This window comes from Acomys minous (genome assembly GCF_964271855.1).
Source record: "Acomys minous genome assembly, chromosome: 2".
NCBI classification, from domain to species: domain Eukaryota; kingdom Metazoa; phylum Chordata; class Mammalia; order Rodentia; family Muridae; genus Acomys; species Acomys minous.
In genome coordinates, this window is record NC_140484.1 from 70,585,576 (window position 1) to 70,604,301 (window position 18,726).

General features: G+C 51.0%; 2 protein-coding genes across 4 annotated transcripts in view; one reads left to right on the forward strand and one right to left on the reverse strand.

Moving 5' to 3' along the window:
- RUSF1 (RUS family member 1) overlaps positions 1–6,557 on the forward strand; it is a 23,375-nt gene extending 16,818 nt beyond the window's left edge. Inside the window, exons 7-13 of the mRNA XM_084758437.1 lie at positions 2,999–3,069; positions 3,151–3,335; positions 3,419–3,476; positions 4,828–4,898; positions 5,717–5,860; positions 5,961–6,038; positions 6,419–6,557. Of these exons, the coding sequence (XP_084614563.1) occupies positions 2,999–3,069; positions 3,151–3,335; positions 3,419–3,476; positions 4,828–4,898; positions 5,717–5,860; positions 5,961–6,038; positions 6,419–6,516 (705 nt within the window). The 3' untranslated portion in view covers positions 6,517–6,557. The remainder of the gene's footprint in view (positions 1–2,998; positions 3,070–3,150; positions 3,336–3,418; positions 3,477–4,827; positions 4,899–5,716; positions 5,861–5,960; positions 6,039–6,418) is intronic.
- Positions 6,558–6,580: 23 nt separating this feature from the next.
- On the reverse strand, positions 6,581–13,126 carry SLC5A2 (solute carrier family 5 member 2). Of its 3 annotated transcripts, XM_084758409.1 has the most exons (14): positions 12,974–13,126; positions 12,387–12,458; positions 12,196–12,300; positions 11,258–11,422; positions 10,857–10,962; positions 9,961–10,041; positions 9,582–9,811; positions 9,149–9,284; positions 8,582–8,689; positions 8,305–8,455; positions 8,019–8,187; positions 7,727–7,942; positions 7,108–7,237; positions 6,581–7,024 (listed from the first exon to the last, which is right to left on the reverse strand). In XM_084758409.1, the coding sequence occupies exons 1-14, from the start codon at positions 13,103–13,105 to the stop codon at positions 6,801–6,803; spliced, it is 2,025 nt and encodes a 674-aa protein (XP_084614535.1). In that variant the 5' UTR covers positions 13,106–13,126; the 3' UTR covers positions 6,581–6,800. The 3 variants fall into 3 exon arrangements, with proteins under 3 accessions (XP_084614535.1, XP_084614536.1, XP_084614537.1); XM_084758410.1 differs by lacking the exon at positions 12,196–12,300; XM_084758411.1 differs by lacking the exons at positions 12,196–12,300; positions 12,387–12,458.
- Positions 13,127–18,726: the final 5,600 nt, after the last annotated feature.

Here is an 18,726-nt window from a genome sequence, read left to right on the forward strand (position 1 = left end):
TGTCTGATGAGGGGACTGTCCCCAAAAGTGAAGCTTGCACCTTGGAGCGGGACACATCACATCCTAAAAGCCAGTCTGTTTTCCAAGCATAGAATGTTTTGACATTTACAGGTCAGAGCTGAAACAAGTAAGCAGCTAGTGTTTTGGCTAAGGCTGTTTATTGACCCCCTTTTTCATTTTAAACTTTAGTTACAGAATAAATTAAAGAGTTTTGGCTAAACTTGGCAGTTTTAACTAATATGACCATTTACTTATAAGACAGTTGGGTTCTGTGTAAACAATAAAAATGTGAGCATATGTAAACACATAGTCATATGTAAATATAATGCTGGATTGTATACCATGGATTATGTCCATCTTAGGTTAGACTATTAATCAGATCACATTATGATAGCATTAGCAATTCTTAATCCAAAATAAGTCTTTATAGATAATGATTTTAATATAAAGTTGGAGGGCATTGATCTTAAAATCAGAGTGTGATCTGACTGAGCAGACTGGGCAGACACCCACAGCTTGATCATTATGTAACTGTCTTTAAATTGGACAAACTAAAGGCTGGATTTTACCTCTAGGCTCATTTCACTTGGAAATAAATGTTTTTCTGTTTATGGAGAAGACATCTGCGAGGTGAACCAGTAGCTTCCAGCGTTAGCTCAGCTGCAGGGACTTCAGTTCCCTGAGCATCCTGGGCCCACATTACCACCCAGTTCTGGAGTTCACCTTCATTAGTGCCACTCTTTAGTTTTTGAGTCCGTTGAGATAGAACCCCAGACTGTAAACTCCTGTCCCCAGTAAGAACTGTCCCTGTAGGGAAAAGCAGTGTAAGCTTGGAGGCACCTGTAGGTGCCAACATTGGAAGCTGTAGGCAGTGAGATCCTGTAAGGACCGGCACTGGCGTTCACTTTATCATGTGGTGGTGGGGGCACCCGGGAGACATCAGCACCCCTTCTTAATAAAAGAGCTCCTGGATAGAGACCCGAGGGGTGGAGAATAAGAGGAAGAGGAACTGGGGAGAAGAGGCACTGCATAAAGTAGGGTGTGGGGAGATTTGGAGTTCCCACTCTTGTAAACTTCCAGGCCAGAAGTTAAGAGTTTTACAGGACCATCTGAGTGTAAGTTGACTAAATAGGACATAAAGTTAAAACAACAATTAAATACCCAATGTCTGCCACTATCAAGATTATGACTTGTTTATGAATGAGATGGAGGTATTTGGCATGGCCTCATTCTGGTTTTGTAGATCTTCTGAAGCAAAAAAGACATCACCAGAATTGTTATGAATATACAGACAGCATTTTGTTTAAGTGAAGTTGTTAAAAGAGTTGATCTTGATTTAAAGCCTCAACAAGCTTTTATGGTACCTTCACCCCTGTAAAAAATCACCTGCCCAGGCCCACCTGGGGGACCCCTGGGGTCAGGCACACCGCTCATAGCAGTCTCTGTACCCAGAGCCACTCCTCTTGGTGGGTGGTGGTCTAGAAATTTTAAAGGATGAGGACGACAAAAGGAATGTCGAGAAGACTGGGATACGCAAATGAGTGCTGGCAGAGTGGGTTACCAGTGGCACTGGGGCCTTCTTTTCTGCCTACGTGATCTGACTGTCACTGCTGCCCTTACAGATCCTGTAGCCCCATCGCCCACCTTAGAAAGACAGGCCCCCTAGAAGGCGGGTGCTGGCTCTGCCATCACTACTCTCACATGGGCTCTGGGCCCTTACAGTGGGCTCTGCCATCACAGCCCCCAGCCCTTACAGATCTGCCGGGTTTGTGGGCAAAGTAGGGATCTGGGCGCTGAGCCTCAGGGCCTGAGGCAGAAGAGAAGATAAAGCCTGTAGATGGAACGCTTCAAGGTAGCTGAGCTTTAGGGGAGCCTCTTTGGGTTCCTTCCTGGTTCCCACGTGTCACAGGGAAACTAAGGTTCCCTTTAGGGTCCTCAGTGAAGGGGTTCAGAGGCAGACTGAGAGGCAAGCTCAAGGATAATTATATTAGAGCTGAAGTGAAAACTCCCAGCAGCCTCCAGGAGGGAAGATGGAGGAAAAGTCACACCTTTTAAAGTTAGGCATGAGATAGAAATAGATTATTTTAAAAGGGAAAAGTCTACCAAGAACAGAAGTGGGCTAGTGGGCTGAGGAAAGAGTCCAAAAAGCTGTGTGCTCTTTTATGAACACACATGCCCCCCCCCCCCGCACCCCTACCTCTCTATTTCTGTTTGTTAGATGATGCCAAGATAAAGAAAAACCCCAGTCCTCAAGACCTGGCTCCTTTCTCGTTGCAAAGGTAGCTTTCCTCAGTCCCCGCCTCACACGCTCAGTGTGCTGTTTCAACTTCACGTGGCTACTGGACCAACTTTACCTACAAACACAGAGGCCCTTTCTGCTTCTGAGCACCTAACTGCCTCAATCGCCCCTTTACCACTTCATACGCCCTTTCCCCCTCAGCCTATCTCCTTGAAAGGAAAGCTGGGAACAAAAATGAGCCTAGGGGGTCCCTACTCTGTGCCAAGGCCAGCTGTCCCCAGAATTCCAACAGTTGGAAACCCCAGTTCATTGTCTTGAACAATGCATAGCTGCAGCCGGCAGCACGGCTTTCATTCCGGCCGTTAGAAGGCTCTAGTTACACTGGTCCACGAGCAAAAGGTCAAGCCTGTTCCCTGCTGGGGTTCCTTGTCTGCCAGTATTGGATACCAAACAATAAGTGGGACCCACCTTTTCCGACGCACTGTAGAACTCCAGTTGTGCCCAGCCAGAAGTGCTCAGTGTAGGATGTGTCCCAAGGGTGTTCTAACGGTATTGTGTCTGCTGAGCTGAGAAATTCCCAGACTCGTCTAAATAGCAGTTCACTCACCAAAACATAAAAAATGTAGTTGGCACTCCCATCGGGGTAGGGAGCCCTGCTTGGCTCTGAAACAGTAAAGATTATAATAAAAAGCAGCTAAGGCCGGTCCTCCTGGCTTGAGGAGAAGCCCGCTCACGCTCAACTTCTCTGCTGTTTTCCAGGAGACAGTGGTGAACCTAGTGGGGCTCCTGGTAAGCCTCCTGATGCTTCCTCTGGTATCAGACTGCGCAAGGTAAGCCGGGAGGGAGGCTGGTGGGGATGCCCAGCTCGGCCACTTCCTGTACGCACTGGCTCCTTTACTCTCTTGCCCCAGCCTTAGCTTCGGGTGTTTTATCCTCCTCACTGCCCTCCACATCTATGCCAACTACCGTGCAGTCCGAGCCCTCGTCCTGGAGACCTTGAACGAGAGCCGCCTCCAGCTGGTCCTAAAGCACTTCCTTCAGAGGGGAGAGGTACTTGAGCCTGCCTCAGCCAATCAGATGGAGCCACTGTGGACAGGTGACCCAACCCTTTGGTCCCCTGTTCCTGTGCTTCCCTGCCTTCCCACTCTGCCTGAGCAAACTGACTCCAGCTTCCAACAGGTTTCTGGCCATCCCTGTCTCTGTCCCTGGGTGTTCCCTTACACCGTTTGGTCTCCAGGTAAGTGGCCCAGTACCATCTGCTTCCTACACTCCCCACATGCACTGATTTTTTTGGTCAGGTTTCACTGTATATCCTGTTTTAGATTTCTTATTGCCATTGTACAGCCTTAGAGATGAGCCTGAGCTTTCGGGGAGGCAGGGAATAGAACAGAGTAGATGTGTGTTAGCAGCAAACTGCCTTCTAAAGACCCTGTACAGACCCATCGGCAAAAGCCGCCCTCAGCCTCCTCACAGTGAACGGGGGTGACTGCAGACACTCGTGGCCTCTCAAGATGCACAAAGTGAAGGACGTGGACTCATCCTGAAACAAGCCACCTATTTCATCCCCTCTAAGGCGTATGGAGCACTGTGGGAGAGGGGCAGGAAGGATGCAAGAGCCAGAAGCCAGGGGAAAGAGCTCTGAAATACCATTTTCTACACCTGCTATGATGTGGCTTACTTTTTTTTTTCTTTTTTCTTTTTTCTGTCATAAACATCATGACCCAAAGCAACCTGGGGAGGAAAGGGTTTATGTGGTTTGTAGTTCTAGATCACAGTCAATCATGCAGGGAAGTTAGGACAGGCACTAAGACAAAAGCCTCCTGTTAACAGGCTTCCTTGCTGGCTCATGCTCAGCTAGCTTTTGAATGCAGCCCTGACCTGCCTGCCTAGGGATGGTGCCACCCATAGTGGGCCAGACTTGCCAAATCAACCTTCAGTCAAGAGAGTCTCTCACAGACACAGCCATAGGCCAGTCTGGTCTGGGCAGCTCTGCAGCTGAGGTTCCCTCTTCTCTGGTGACTCTAGGTTATGTCAAGTTGATAAAAACTAAGCACCACACAGAACAGCCAGTACATCACTGACACGCAGCTGTAGTTACCTGCACAGCGCCCACACAAGGCTGGCCATACCAGTCAGCCAAGGAAGGGGCCTGTTATCTATTGATGGATTCTGTGAGAAGGGGACATCATTTTCTTCAGTTGTGTGCCCACTGCTGAGCCATAGCTCCCAGCCCATGACCATAAAGAAGGCCTAGTTAATCTCAGTGGGCCCCAAAACAAAAGAAATAATAAATATGAGAGAGGGATTTGTGGGAAAAGGAAGATGGAGGGGGTGGGAGGGTATAAGTGGCCAACATGCATGATGTATATCTGCAAAGGTGAAAATAATTTCAACAAAAGAGATGCTTATGGATGAAGGCGGGTGGGGCCTGGGGAGGAAGAAGGTGTGGGAGTGCGGGAAAGGTAGTAGCTAGGAGGAGATGGGCGGTGAGGAGAAGGCCAGTGGCGAATGCATAGCTGCAGCCGACAGTTTGGCCGAGTGAGTCCTGCCTTGCCCTCCCTGCCCCAGTGCGCTCTTCTCTCCCTCAGCGTCTCTGAGCTGAAGCAGCTGGTTGAGGGGCATCAAGAGCCGTACCTCCTTTGCTGGAATCAGTCACAGAGTGAGTGTGCTACATTTTCCCTTCGTCCCCTGACTCCAGGCCTGCGATCCCTGCACAGTTTAGAAGCTGCCTAGAGTCCTAGAGAGTGAGTGCTCTAGGCCAAAATTTGATGCATTTAAATTAATAGCTTCATGCCCTAATGAATTCACTGTATTCCTCTATAACAGTGGTTCTTGACCTGTGGGCACCGACTCCTTTTGGGGCTGCACAGCCCTTTGACAAGGGTCACAGATCAGATATCCTGCATATCAGATATTTACATTATGATTCATAACAGTAGCAAAAATACAGTTTTGAAGTAGCAGTGAAAATAATTTTATGGTTGGGAGTCACTACAGCATAAGGAACTGTATCAAAGAGTCACAGCATTAGGAGGTTGAGAACCACTGGTCTTTACATGAAGCTTACAGAGGTTGCCTTATTCCTTGTGGCTTTTTTCTAAGGATTGAATAGGGTGAGTTATACGTTCTAACATAGTCACATAACACTATGGCCGTTGGCTTCTCTGGAGATCACTTTGTCTCTTACCCTGAGCCCTTTCTTAGGGAAACAAGTCCTCAGGATTGCTGACTGTGTGTAGTGTGCTAAAGGCATTACTTTTCACTGGTGAAAGAAATTACCTCTTGGGGCTACTGTGAAATTGTACTTGGAAACTGAACATTTCGTTTAGCCTAAGAAACAACTGCAGTTGAAGTTGGAAAGGAAGACTGGGCACTGCCGTGTCTGCAACGGCCTCAGGCACATGAGGGGGTCGGGGAGACGGCTTGAAGGCCTTTGAAAAATAGTTCTTTTCCGCTCTTTCCCTTCGGTCTCTCCAGACCAGGTACAGGTCGCTCTGAGCCAAGTGGCAGGCCCTGAGACTGTCCTAAGGGCCGCCACTCACGGGCTGATTCTCGGAGCCCTGCAGGAAGATGGGCCGCTTCCAGGAGCGCTCGCAGGGCTGAGGGACCAGGTTCGGGCTGGTAAGAACTTAATAGCCTAGTGTTGGCTACAGAAGCTGTGGGAGAGGGTGGCTCTCTCTTCTTCTGAGGAGGTGAGCGTTCCTGATTTTACCCCCACCAGGTCCTAAGAAAGAAAGCTGGGTTATTGTCAGGGAGACACATCGAGTGTTGGACACGCTGTTCCCAAAGTTCTTGGAAGGTAACATCAGCTCCTGGCTTCTTCAACCTTGGGTCCTGCCTGGGAGATGGAGGGCTGCTTCTGTCTGTGTCTTCAGCCTGCATCTCTGTCCCCATGGCTACAGGGTTGGAGTTTAGGATGGTCTCTGACGCTCTGTTGAGATCAGTAGTCTATAACAAATTGGTCTTAAAGCATTTACATCTTTCTGCCTCTTTCGTGCACTGTGGCTGATTTCTCACTATGCAAATAAAACTTTAGCCTCGTTTTCTGCTACAGATAATCCCAACAGAGGAGCCTACCTAGTGTGAAAGGCTTGTACCTGCCTGTGCCTCTGTTCACATAACCCACCCCTGGCTCAGTCCCAAACCTCCACCCTGCCTCATCCTGTGACCTCTTCCTAGGACTGCAGGCTGCTGGCTGGAAGACTGGCAAGCACCACCTAGAGGTGGGTGAGTGGAGGGCCACGTGGCCGGTGCCACCAGAAAAGAAGGTCATATGAGCAGCCCTGCTGGAGGCCCAGAGCCCAGGACAGACCCCAGAGCAACCACTTGGCCACAACAGGATGTTAGAAGGACAGCTTTATTTTTGCAATTGGTCTGCTTCGACTAGCTGGCCACCATCCTGTGGGAAGTGACAACCAATCAGATGGACTGAACCCCAGGTAAAGAGGAAGGGAACCAGTTCCTTCCTACCACGTTCTTGCCCCTTTTTCCAGGATCCCTCACATTTTGTGAAGTTCAGACATGCCCTGGCTGCAGCTCGTGTTGCTCCACACGTGTGACTTTATGCATAAAAGCCCCAGAGGAACACAGCCACAGTCATCATGAGCAGGGCGTTGAGGTTGACTACTCGGGCCCAGCTGGGGTCCTCACTGATATCCTCCAGCCGCCTGGATGTGGGAGCTGCCTCCTCAGCAGCGCCCGGAGGACTCCCGGACCCGCTGCGGCTCATGCCACAGAACCAGAGCAGGCACTGACGGAGCAGGCCTGGTGCAGGGGGCTGGCCCTCTGGAAGAAATGGGGGTACAGAGTTAGTTAGAAGGGCGTTAGCTCCCCTAGCTGCCCAGGACACTCTCCTGGGCATGCCTTACCTTCCATCCTCACCGCGTGCTCCTGGTCCCCGTTCTGCGCAGGGGGCGGGGCTGGGCCTTCCAGCTCAGCAACGTCCAGGTCCTCCCGCTCCTCCTTGCTGTGCCGGAGACTGAAAACCAGCCGGTGGAGCTGGAAGTCAGGGAGAAGGGACCGGGTGGGAGTTGTGCCCTCCACCCCACTGGCATACCAGCTTTGTCACTGCCCTCCCCAGCCTCCCTCCTTCTGCCCTGCACACTTGCCTGGACTCACTCAGATTCCTCTTTCAGGATAGCCTTGCCTTTACCCTGAACCCCAAGATCTTCATCTAGTATTAAAGTCATTGGCCCTGCCCAGCTCCGTGCTTTACCCCAAGTTTATGTCTGCACCAAAAGTGTAGTTCTTCAGGCTGGTCTTAAAGTTCTGATCACAGTGCGTTCCTGTGCCCTTTGCTCTGCTTCCCCAAATTTCCAGTTAAGTAAATGTGCTTGTCCTGGAGATACGACCTCATACTGAACCCCCTGCCTTCTTGAGTCTTTCTCTGTGGCATTCCTTGAAGCAGACTGGCTAATGGGGAAACAGTTCATCCATCCCGTTCAGTTCGCATTTGGGCTCCCAGTTCCCCTGGAGGCTGGCCCTTACGTGCTTCTGAGGGATGGGTGCGGTGCACAGGGAGACCACGAGTGTGAGGAGGCCAGAACAGATGAAGAGCACGATGGCGAAATAGAGGTAGTGCACCCGGCAGAGGAGCGCCGGGCACGCTGAGGGGCGCACGCAGCTGCCCGAGCCAAAGAAGAACTCAGGTATGAGACGAGCCAGGCCCATCAGCAGGCCCCCAACTAGTCCCCAGAAAGCACCCTGTAGGAGAAACAGCGTCAGCCCACTCAGCATGCCCAGGCCTCACCCAGAGTTGGCGCGTGCATGCCCTACTCACCTTCTCATTAACACGAGGCACGAAGAGTGCAAGCACAAAGACTGCAGACACCGGAGGGGCCAGGTAGCTGGAGACAGACTGGATATAATCGAAGAGCTGCCCACCCTGTGCTGCCTGCACTACTGGCAGCCAGGCCACAGACACTGCCACAATGAATACCACCCAAAGCCTGCAGTCGAAGACAATCAGACTTTACCCAGGACCCACCTTCCCCATTACCCTGCTGGTGTTCCATGCCCACAACCCAGGTTCAGGTATGGAGTTGGGGTTGGGACCCTGGCCATACCTTCCGACTAGCAGCAGCTCCTTATCACCTGCACGAGGCCGCAGGCGTGTATAGATATCCATAGTGAACAGTGTGCTACTGCTGTTAAAGATGGATGCCAGAGAAGACATGAGGGCGGCCAGCATGACTGCTAGCATGAGTCCACGCAGACCTGTCGCCAACAGGGGCTGTCAGGCCAGGGCCATTAGCATGCCCAAGGTGGCGAAGGACTGGCACTAGGTGAGCCCTGGGTGGTCCCTGCAGGCTTGGACAAGGACAGCCCACTTCCAGCCCTCACCGTTGGGCATGAGCTTCACAACAAGCCGTGGGTAGGCGATGTTGGAGCAGCCCACCTCAGTGCCGCACACCCGCTTACACACCTCGGGTACCACACACGCCACTTCATCTGCAAGAAAGAAGCCACAGGGTGCCTAGGAAAGGCTGTGACCTGCAAGCAGACCACTGAAGAAGTTCCGTGTCCCCGGAGTCCTAGAGATGGCCCTTCTGGTGGGAAGCAGGACTGAGATACCAGGGTCCCACGTCTTGGAATAAGAGACAGACACTTGCACAAAATGTGGGGGGGCGCTTTTGGGGTACAGTACTGTTAAGCCTGATGTGGTGCAGATGGGGGGGAGCACTGGTACACAGTACTGTTGAGCCTGACAAGTGCAAATAGCAGGGCACAGTACTGTTGAGCCTGATGTGGTGCAGACAGGGGGTCGCTGGCAGGGCACAGTACTTTTGAGCCTGACAGGTGCACACAGGGGTGTGCTGGCGGGGCACAGTACTGTTGAGCCTGATGGGGTGTAGACAGGGGTCGCTGGCGGGGCACAGTACTGTTGAGCCTGATAGGTGCAGGCAGTACCTGGATAAAGGATGCGGCTGATCATGCCTGGCATGACCATGAGGAACATGGGCATCAGCTTCAGGTAGCCACACAAGATGCATCCAGCTTTGATGTGAGTCAGGTTCTTGCCAGCCAGGCAGCGCTGCACTATTACCTGGGATGAGAAGCACCCAGCTCCACTGTCTGTCCCTGTGCTCCCCCTTGCCTCCACTCTCCACAGCCGCCAGCGCTAACCTTAACCCCGACCCTAGTCATACCAGCCTCCAGCTCTACAGAGCCCACTCCGTCTCCACCCTCCCCTCCCACCACTGGGCTCTGACTTGTTTTAATCTACCAGTCAGGCCCTGCCTTCACCCTCACTCCAGAGGGTGGTGTCACCTAGCAACCAGCGCGGGGCATTTTGAGTTCGGTTCCAGGTGCGCGCGCATACCACCACACACCTTGCCCTCACCTGGTCGCTGCACCAATACCAGCCTGAGACAATGGTAAGCCCCAGAAGCAGTGCAGGCCACGGCAGGTCTCCTGTCACAGGGTCACGCAGTAGGTGATAGGAGTCAGGCCTTGGCCGATAGCAGGTGCTGGAGATGTTGCCAACAGCTGGATCCTTGGACACCGTCAGTGAAGTCACTGCTCCCAGGTATTTGTCGAAGAGACCCGAGTACCCGCCCACTTCATGGAAAGCTGTGCAGGCAAAGTTGTGAAGGGATAGGGCCCAAGTGTGAAGGCCCTCCTTAGGACCCATGTGGCAGAGACAAGTAACGTCCCAGCCCCTCCACTGAAAGCTCTGGACAGCAAAGACCCATGACCTGCCCACTGGGTAAACCCTGTACCGTAACCAGTGAGGATGAAAGCCCCGGCAAGGATGACAAAGGTCTGCACGGTGTCTGTGTACATTAGCGCTGCCAGCCCACCTGCAACAAGCCCGAGTCAGCGGGGGACAGCACAGCCGCTGGGCCCTGGCACTCATGGTTTTTGAGAATAAGAAAAGTACCCTTCTAGAGAACAAATCTTATGAAAACGATGCTAGCCATGTGCCCTGGGGCACCCAGAAGCAGACTTGTTTTAGAATCCACCAATGCTTTCTTGGCCAGGAATCCATGTGGTGCAAGATTCCCACAACATACTGCTTGGCCTGTTTTTTTTTTTTCAGCTAGGCAGTGGGGCGGGGCTAACTCCCCATCATTCACATCCTGTCCTGCCGCAGGCCTCCACGACCACTTCAGCACCACTCTACCTATTCTCTGTATGATCTGGGATCCTGGGGACTGCACTCGACTTAGCCAAAGATCTTGGAGACTGAGCAGGTCAACTCTTCAGCCAGCCAAGAAGGGCAGGAGCTTCTCATTACTTCCCCCATTCCTACTCTTGAGGTTCACCCCGCACTAGCTGGGTACCTGACCTTCCAATCTAAAACCAAGGGACACTGGGAGATTTTTCACAGATTTAATTCTACCTGGACTGTCACATTTCCACAGCTCTCTGTCCCACTTGCTTGTTCCCCAACAGAACCACAGCTTCCAGCTTTATGTTCCAGGCCAGCCCTCTATCACTACCACTAAGCAGCCTTTCCGCCCCTGCCCATCACCACCACTTCCACCACCCTCACTGTCACCACCACTTCCACCACCCTCACTGTCACCACCATCACCACCACCACCCTCACTGTCACCACCACCACCACTACCCACCACCCTCACCATCACCACCACCACCTGTGCGCAGTCACCTGTCACAGTATAAATCATGGTGATGCCCAGGAGTGCAATGACAGAAGCATAGATGTTCCAGCCCAGGGCCTGTTGTATGAATACTGCCCCAGAGAACATGTCCACCTTTCAGGAGAGAGCAAACACGTAGCTCAGAGGCAAAGGAGGGTCCACCTCCTGCCCCTGAAACCATGCATCCTATGTGGCCACACCTCAAAAGTCCACTCATTTTTCAACGACCTAGTCTTCCCAGGTCGTAAACACTGCCCACAGCCTCAGAGGCCTGCTCTTCCCAAGCCGGGGACTCCTCATGCTGAGTCTTGCTTTTCTCCTTGGTCCCGCCCCCTCCAGAGGTCTCTGAAGATCTCACTGGGCAGTTGTACCTTCCAGAGAGTCTGTACTGCCCACCGCACATACTCACCGAGATCTTGGTGAAGATGTACAAAAAAAGCGAGAGCACGGACAGGTAGAGGCGAATGCGGTGCCCACCGAAGCGCTTTCGGAGGTACTGAGGCATTGTAATCACACCAGCGGTCAGATACACAGGTACGAAGAGCCAGCCGAGCAGCAACACCACAAAGAGCGCCTGCGGGAACAAGGGATAGCCCAGGGTGAGCCTGTCTTAGCATCCTGGGCAGGCCTGTCCTAGTCCTCACGCCCAGGACCCAGAAGACCACAGCGGAAGAGCCTGGGCTCTGGACAGGAAGGGAACAGAATCTTGACATCTTCCTGGCACCTTATCTAGAGTCTTGTTTGCATTTCCTGGGTGAGCATCACCACCGACCAGTCTCTCTAAGAAGGTCTTTATGGCCTTTCCCCACCTCTCTGGCAAATGAACCTGTGTGCACAGACTCTTCAGAGCCACCTCAGCATCTGCAGGGCAGGGCGGCCTCCCCTCCTCCACCCATGCAAAAATTTTATCCTCAAAGGCTCAGTTCAGCTGCCTCTTCCAGGAAGGCTCAAACTCTTCAGCTCTCCAACCGTCCAAAGTGAGCCCAGACCCAGGCCTTCATCTCCTTGTTCTTGCAAAGAACTGCAATTCAGCTTAGAGATGCTCACAGACTACAGTGTCGGAGAACATCAGGACAGGTACTTCGTCTGTGAACTGCCTGCCCCACTTCAGGGTGGAGTACATGGGTCAGGGCACACCGAGGGCTGATGTTTGTGCATACAGGAAGTACCCTACTGCCTGCCTGTAAGTAGCCTGCCATCCTGGCTCCCAGCCCAATCTCACTGCCCCGCCCCTCCAAAACTGGGCTGTTCCAACTTGTTCATATCCCCATGCCAGCAGCTTCCCTAAGATGTGATCTTTGCAGGAGTTTCCACTGGGGTGAGTTACTCTAGAAAAGAAGACCTTACATTCCACTCAAATCCAGCCACGGCCAAGCCGCTTGCCGCCCCAGTCCCTGCCAGGCCCACAAAATGACCGCTGCCGATGTTGCTGGCGAACAGAGAGGCTCCAACCTAAGTCAGAAATAGGAGTGAGCTAGGCTGCTACTCCTCTAGGGCCCCCCCCCCCCCCCGCCATCCCATGGCCCAACCGCTCTCACCGGCCACCACACCATGCTTCGTCCTGCCAGGAAGTAGCCACCAACTGTGCCTCGGTTGGTTCTGAACATAGACTGGTAAACAGAAGTCGGGGGGAACTGGGATTGGGGCACATCTCTGGGCTTCATTAGCTTCCTCGACACATTCCTCAGCTTTGTTTCAGGCTGAAGATTAACTAGCCCTAGACTCCCCAGATTGTTTGTGCCCTAATCCCCAACCTCCTCCCAGTCGCTCAGTGCAACCCAGGCCCCAATCCTGGGGCAGCTACAGGAGCCTAAAGACACCAAGATTCAGCCTGACTTACCTGGTGGCTCCAGATATGGCCTGTCACTCAGCCATCACGCAGACAGCGAAACGGAGACCTCACTCAGGACGCTTAGCTTAATGACAACCTACTGATACCCCAGCCCTCTTTTGCACAATCCAGAAGGTACGAAGACAAGGAATTATAGACTTGCTTGCCTACTGGACCTAGGTTTCTTTCTCAAATATCCAAGCACCTTTCTCCCACCCCTCTCGGAGGTCTCCCTAAATTTTTACCCTCAAGCCCCAGAAGCAATTCCGTATCAAAACCCCCTCAACTTCTCACCCATAATCCAACACCAATGACCAACAGGAAGTAAGCAGCGATGACCAGGATGTCAGCAGGATTGTCAATGAGGGCCTTCTGCTCCCCCACTTCAGAGCCTTCCTCTGCGTGCGCCTCCATGGTCTCCAGCATCTGCCCCTCCAAGGGCTAGTCCCTGGGTTCTCCCAGGGGAGGGATTAATGGTTACCTCAGGAGCACTGAGCCGACAAGTCTTCCAGGTCTCAACCTCCCTCTCCAGCTCTATTTAGCTGAATCAGGTTCTATGAAGGCCGAAGGCTGGTCCTGGGGCGCCGGACCCTTCTGAGTTCAGGAGCGGTCCTTCCTAGACCCAGTGTTCCAGGCGAAGCCATGTCCTGCATTCCCTGAGCACACTCTCTCTAGTTTCCGAGTAGGGAGCCTGGCTCAGCCAGCCTCCAGGTTCTAGCCCAACTCTGACAGCTTTGCTCGTCTGCGCAGCACTCCTCCACAGCTCCCATGACAGTCAGGAGGGAGTGCTCGCTCCTCGGCCCGACTGTCAAGCCTGCCACGCCTTGACTGCTGCCATACAAAACTCAGAATGAAATGACACTGCCCTGACCACTCTCCTGCCCTTCCCAACCCAAGTACTTTCTAGTTTCTTCTTGTTCTATCCCAGGAATTATTTTAAATTTATTTTTAAGGTTTTTTTTTTCATGCAGTATATTTTGGGCATATTCTTTTCCCTCCCTCGACTTCGCTCAGATTCCTCCCCTCAATCAACTTCTTATTCTTTTTCTCTCTCAAAAAAAAAAAAAAAAAAAAAAAAGAAAGAAAGAAAGAAAGAAAAAAGGAAGGAAGGAACAAAACAGAGAAAGAAAACAGAACATGGAGCCTGTGTGTTGGCCAACTATCCCTGAGCGCGCGGCCTGCCCTGGGTGTAGTTAACATACCCACTGTCCCTCCATTGAAGAAAACTGAGCTCCCTCTCCCGGTAGCTGTCAACTGCAAACGTTTCGTGGTTAGGAGTGGGCCTTTGTGCCTACTTCCCCTTCTTCATGCTAGGATTTTGTTTGAGTTGAACTTGCACAGGTCTTACGCATGTGAGTTCAGATGTGCACCAGCCCTGTGGTGTCTGGAGAACTCTGCTTCCTTGACGATGACTTCCAAGGCTCTTACCATCATTCCATTATCTTCTACCTAGAATCCTGAGGCCTGAGGGGAGGCATGTGATACAAACATCCCACTTAAGGCTGATGGCTCCAAAGTCTCTTACTCTGTATGCTGTCCAGTCATGGGTGTCTGTACCGTCCACTCCATGTCTGTACCGTCCACTCCCTGTCTGTACAGTCCACTCCGTGTCTGTACCGTCCACTCCCTGTCTGTACCGTCCACTCCCTGTCTGTACCATCCACTCCGTGTCTGTACCGTCCACTCCCTGTCTGTACCGTCCACTCCGTGTCTGTACCGTCCACTCCCTGTCTGTACCGTCCACTCCCTGTCTGTACCGTCCACTCCGTGCCTGTACCGTCCACTCCGTGCCTGTACCGTCCACTCCGTGCCTGTACCGTCCACTCCGTGCCTGTACCGTCCACTCCCTGTCTGTACCGTCCACTCCCTGTCTGTACCGTCCACTCCCTGTCTGTACCGTCCACTCCCTGTCTGTACCGTCCACTCCCTGTCTGTACCGTCCACTCCCTGTCTGTACCGTCCACTCCCTGTCTGTACCGTCCACTCCCTGTCTGTACCGTCCACTCCCTGTCTGTACCGTCCACTCCGTGTCTGTACCGTCCACTCCATGTATGCACCACCACCACTACAAGAAGCTCCTCTACTGAGCTTTCAGTGATGCACTGATCAATGGATACAGCAATAGTCACTAGGAATCATTTATAGCTGTGTGCATTTGGCAGAACTATTGTAGTACCTTTTCCCTAGAGCCCATGCTCTATATAGTTTCAGGTTCTTAGTCATTTTAGTGCTGTCAGGAATGGGTTCCATTTCACGGGGTGCACCTGAAATACAAGCAAAAAGTGGCCAGTTCCTCCTGTAGTATTCACGCACCCACGGGCGTGTCTTTTGGTCAGGTCTCTGTTCTAAGCCACAGGGTTTGTAGCTGGGTGAGACTGATGATTACTTTTCTCCTCTGGTAGTGTGTATAGTGTGTATAGTTCTTTCCAGCACTGTGACCTCCAGTCAGATGCCTCGATTTCTCCATGTTCAGTGACATAAATAGTACTGTCTTCAGCAATGGGGTCTCACCATCAGGTTATGCAGAGCAACCAGTAGTGCTGGCGATAGCCTGTTATGTTTGAGGGGGCCACTGGACCCCAATGGCCAACAACTTCTAAGATGAGCTTCATTCCTAGTCCTGGGCCTTCTGCTTGGTAGCATGTGGCGTTTAATTGGGACATTGTCCCCTCCTTGTATGGCAACTCCATTTAAACTCTATTAATGTATAATGTGTATATTTTAGGATGCTTCTACAGTAGTAGGTTTCCATATGGCTCTTCTTTTTTAATTGAAAATAGATTTTCCCATATTATATATTCTGATTACAGTTTCCCTTCCTCCTGATCCTCCAAGTTTCTTCGCACCTTTCCACTGACTCAAATCCACATGCTTGCTTTCTCTCTCTCTCATTTGAAAAGCCTTCGTAAGCCGGGTGTGTTGGCACACGCCTTTAATCCCAGCACTCGGGAGGCAGAGGCAGGTGGATCGTTGTGAGTTCGAGGCCAGCCTGGACTACAAAGTGAGTCTAGGACAGTCAAGGCTACACAGTGAAACCCTGTCTCGAAAAACCAAAAAAAGAAAAAAAAACCATTTTGAAAAATAAGTAAAATAAAAACAAACTCAAATAGAACAAAACAAACAGAAGAAAAGAGCCAAAGAAAAAGCACAAGAAACACATACAGACACAGAGACACACACATTCTCACACATACAAATCCCATAAAAAACACAAAATCAGAAACTGTAACATATAAGCAAAAGGGGCTGGCGAGGTGGCTCAGTGGCAGAAGGCACAACTGCTCTCCCACGGGACCTGGGCTCCGTTCCCAGCACCCACATGGCCTGTAGCACCAGTTCCCCGGGATTCCAATGTTCTCCTCTGGCCTCCTCAGGCTCTGTACATATGTGGTGAACAGACACACACACAGGCAAAGCACCCATACACATAAAATAAATACATCTAAAGTGAAATATAAAGAAAGAATTATTTTTAAAAATATAAGCAAAAGATCTGGGGGGGGGGGGGCAGGGGGAAGCCCAGACAAAGCATTGTGAGTCAAAAACACCACTGAGTTTGTGTTGGGCATCTACTGGCCATGGGGCCTTCCCTTAAGTGTGGGATGTCTAGGATGTCTGTCTCTCCCTCCCTCCTCCCCTCCCCCCATCCCCCACTGTCCAGTTGTAGGAGGAAGCTGCTCTGGGGACCCACAGGCTTTTCAAAAGGCTTTTGTCCCTACCCGTACCCCTCCCCCTCCCTGGTTAATCGTCCAGTTCTAATTTTCCTCTATCCCTTTATACCATTATATCCTATTTCCCCTGCCTTGGAAAACCCCCTCCTCGTCCCTGGTCACTTAGCTACCTAACCTCTGTGAATGCTATGAAGGAAACACACATATTTAAGGTTTAAAAGCTAATATCCACATCTAAGAGAAAACATGCAATGTCTGTCTTTCTGGGCGCGGAATACCTCACTCCGCAAACAAACAGGAGGATTGTTTCTAGCTCAGTCCATTTACCTTCAGATTTCATTTTTTTTCTTAACAGCTGAGTAATATTCCTTTGCGCCTCATTTTTTTTATTAACTGTGAAGTCTTTTGGGTGTGTGCCTGAGAGTGGTATAACTGAATCTGATGGTAGATTAATTTTCAGCTAATTCTTCTCCTTCTTCTTCTTCTCCTCCTCCTCCTCCTCCTCCTCCTCTTCCTGTCTCTGCCACCCTAGGTGCTGGGATTACACTGCACCCTGATTTTCAGCTTCTTCTTCTTTTTTAGATTTATTTATTATGTATATAGTAGTCTGCCTGCATGTGTGCCTGCATGCCAGAAGGGGGCACTGGATCTCATAATAGATGGTATGAACCACCATGTGGTGGCTTGGAATTGAACTCAGGACCTCTGGAAGAGCAGACAATGTTCTTAACCTCTGAGCTATCTCTCCAGCCTGATTTTCAACCCAAATGTTGGGATTAAAGGCATGCACCACCACACCCAGACCATGACACCTCTTTTAAAAACATTTCTCAACCAAGGATGGTATACAGCTATAATTTCAGCACTCAGTAGGTGGATATGTGAGGATCCTAAATTCAAGGACAGCTTTGACTATGCAATGAGATCTGGTCTCAAAGCCCCAAGGGCGCGCTGGGTGTGGCTGTGCTCGCCTTTAATCCCAGCACTTGGGAGGCAGAGGCAGGCGGATCTCCGTGAGTTCAAGGCCAGCCTTGTCTACAAAGTGAGTCTAGGACAGCCAAGGCTGCACAGGGAAACCCTGTCTCAAACCAAAAAACAAAACAAAAAACCCCCACCAAGGGCTGGAGATGTCACTTGGTGCTTATTTTGGTGTAAATATGAAACATCCCTCACAGGCTCATGTTTTAAATGTCTGGGCCCTAGAGAGTGAGATTATTTTGGAAGGCTAGAGACTTTTGAAGACAATATTTGGTTCCCGGTTCCTGCTTGTTCAGCTTGGTGGTCTGCCATGACATGAAGACCCCCTACTGCGTGCAATGAGCTGGCCTGCCTTGATGTGAAGACCCCCTACTGTGTGCAATGAGCTGGCCTGCCACGATGTGAAGACCCCCTACTGTGTGCAATGAGCTGGTCTGCCATGACATCTCTACCACAATGGATAAACTCTGTGAAACTGCGAGCCAAGAGAACTGTTTCTTCATTTAAGTTATTGTCAGGTATTTCGGTCTCTGTGACACAAGAGTAAACAATAGTGTGGTTGAACACTTGCCCAGCATGAGCAAACGCCCCGGCTTTGATTTCGAGCCCTAGAAGGAGAGGTGGAGCGAGGAGGTGGGTTCCTTTGACTTTTCTGAGATAGTTCTGGATTTTTTATTTATTTTTCTTTTGGTATTTGTCTAAGCGCCTCTCTCCAGCAGATTAAAGGCTTCTCCAGAGCAGACTGACTGGATTCATTCTTGGCCCATTGCTTAGCACAGCTGAATATAGGAAGCGATGGAAAATATCCGTACGTCTGCTTTCTAGAACTGACCAGCCTGGAAGTCAGAACATGGCACCCTGAGTCGGGAGGACTTGCACGATTATGGCAGTTGCAAGCATCCTTGAGATGTTTTGAATGGGTACGGCAACCTGTGGTCAAGGGGTGTCGAGTGCTGCAAAAGCAGACTGTAAGACGAGCAAAGGCTGGAGCTGAACGAAGGCCGGACAAGAGGCAGAGGAGATGCGGCATTTGTTTTAGGGACACAGTCTCTGAAGACATGAGAATGGAAAAAAAGATGTTTTGGTCAGGACCCAGCTGAAGTTTCTGTCCTGGTCCCACTGCTGTCTGCACAGAATAACACAGGTCACCACTGTCTTAAGCCTAGACTTCATGAGATAATTAAAGTATACTCATCCCTTGGTACCTGTGAGGTCTTTGTTCCAACACCCACTACAGTTGGGAAGATCTAAGGATGCTGAAGTCCCACGCACATCCCCAGATATTATAAGTTATCTCACAACTGCTTATAACACACCAAATGATGAGGATGCTATGAAAATGGTTGCTATAGCAATTGTTTAAGAAGTGATCAGAAAAGGCCTGCACATGCCCAGCAC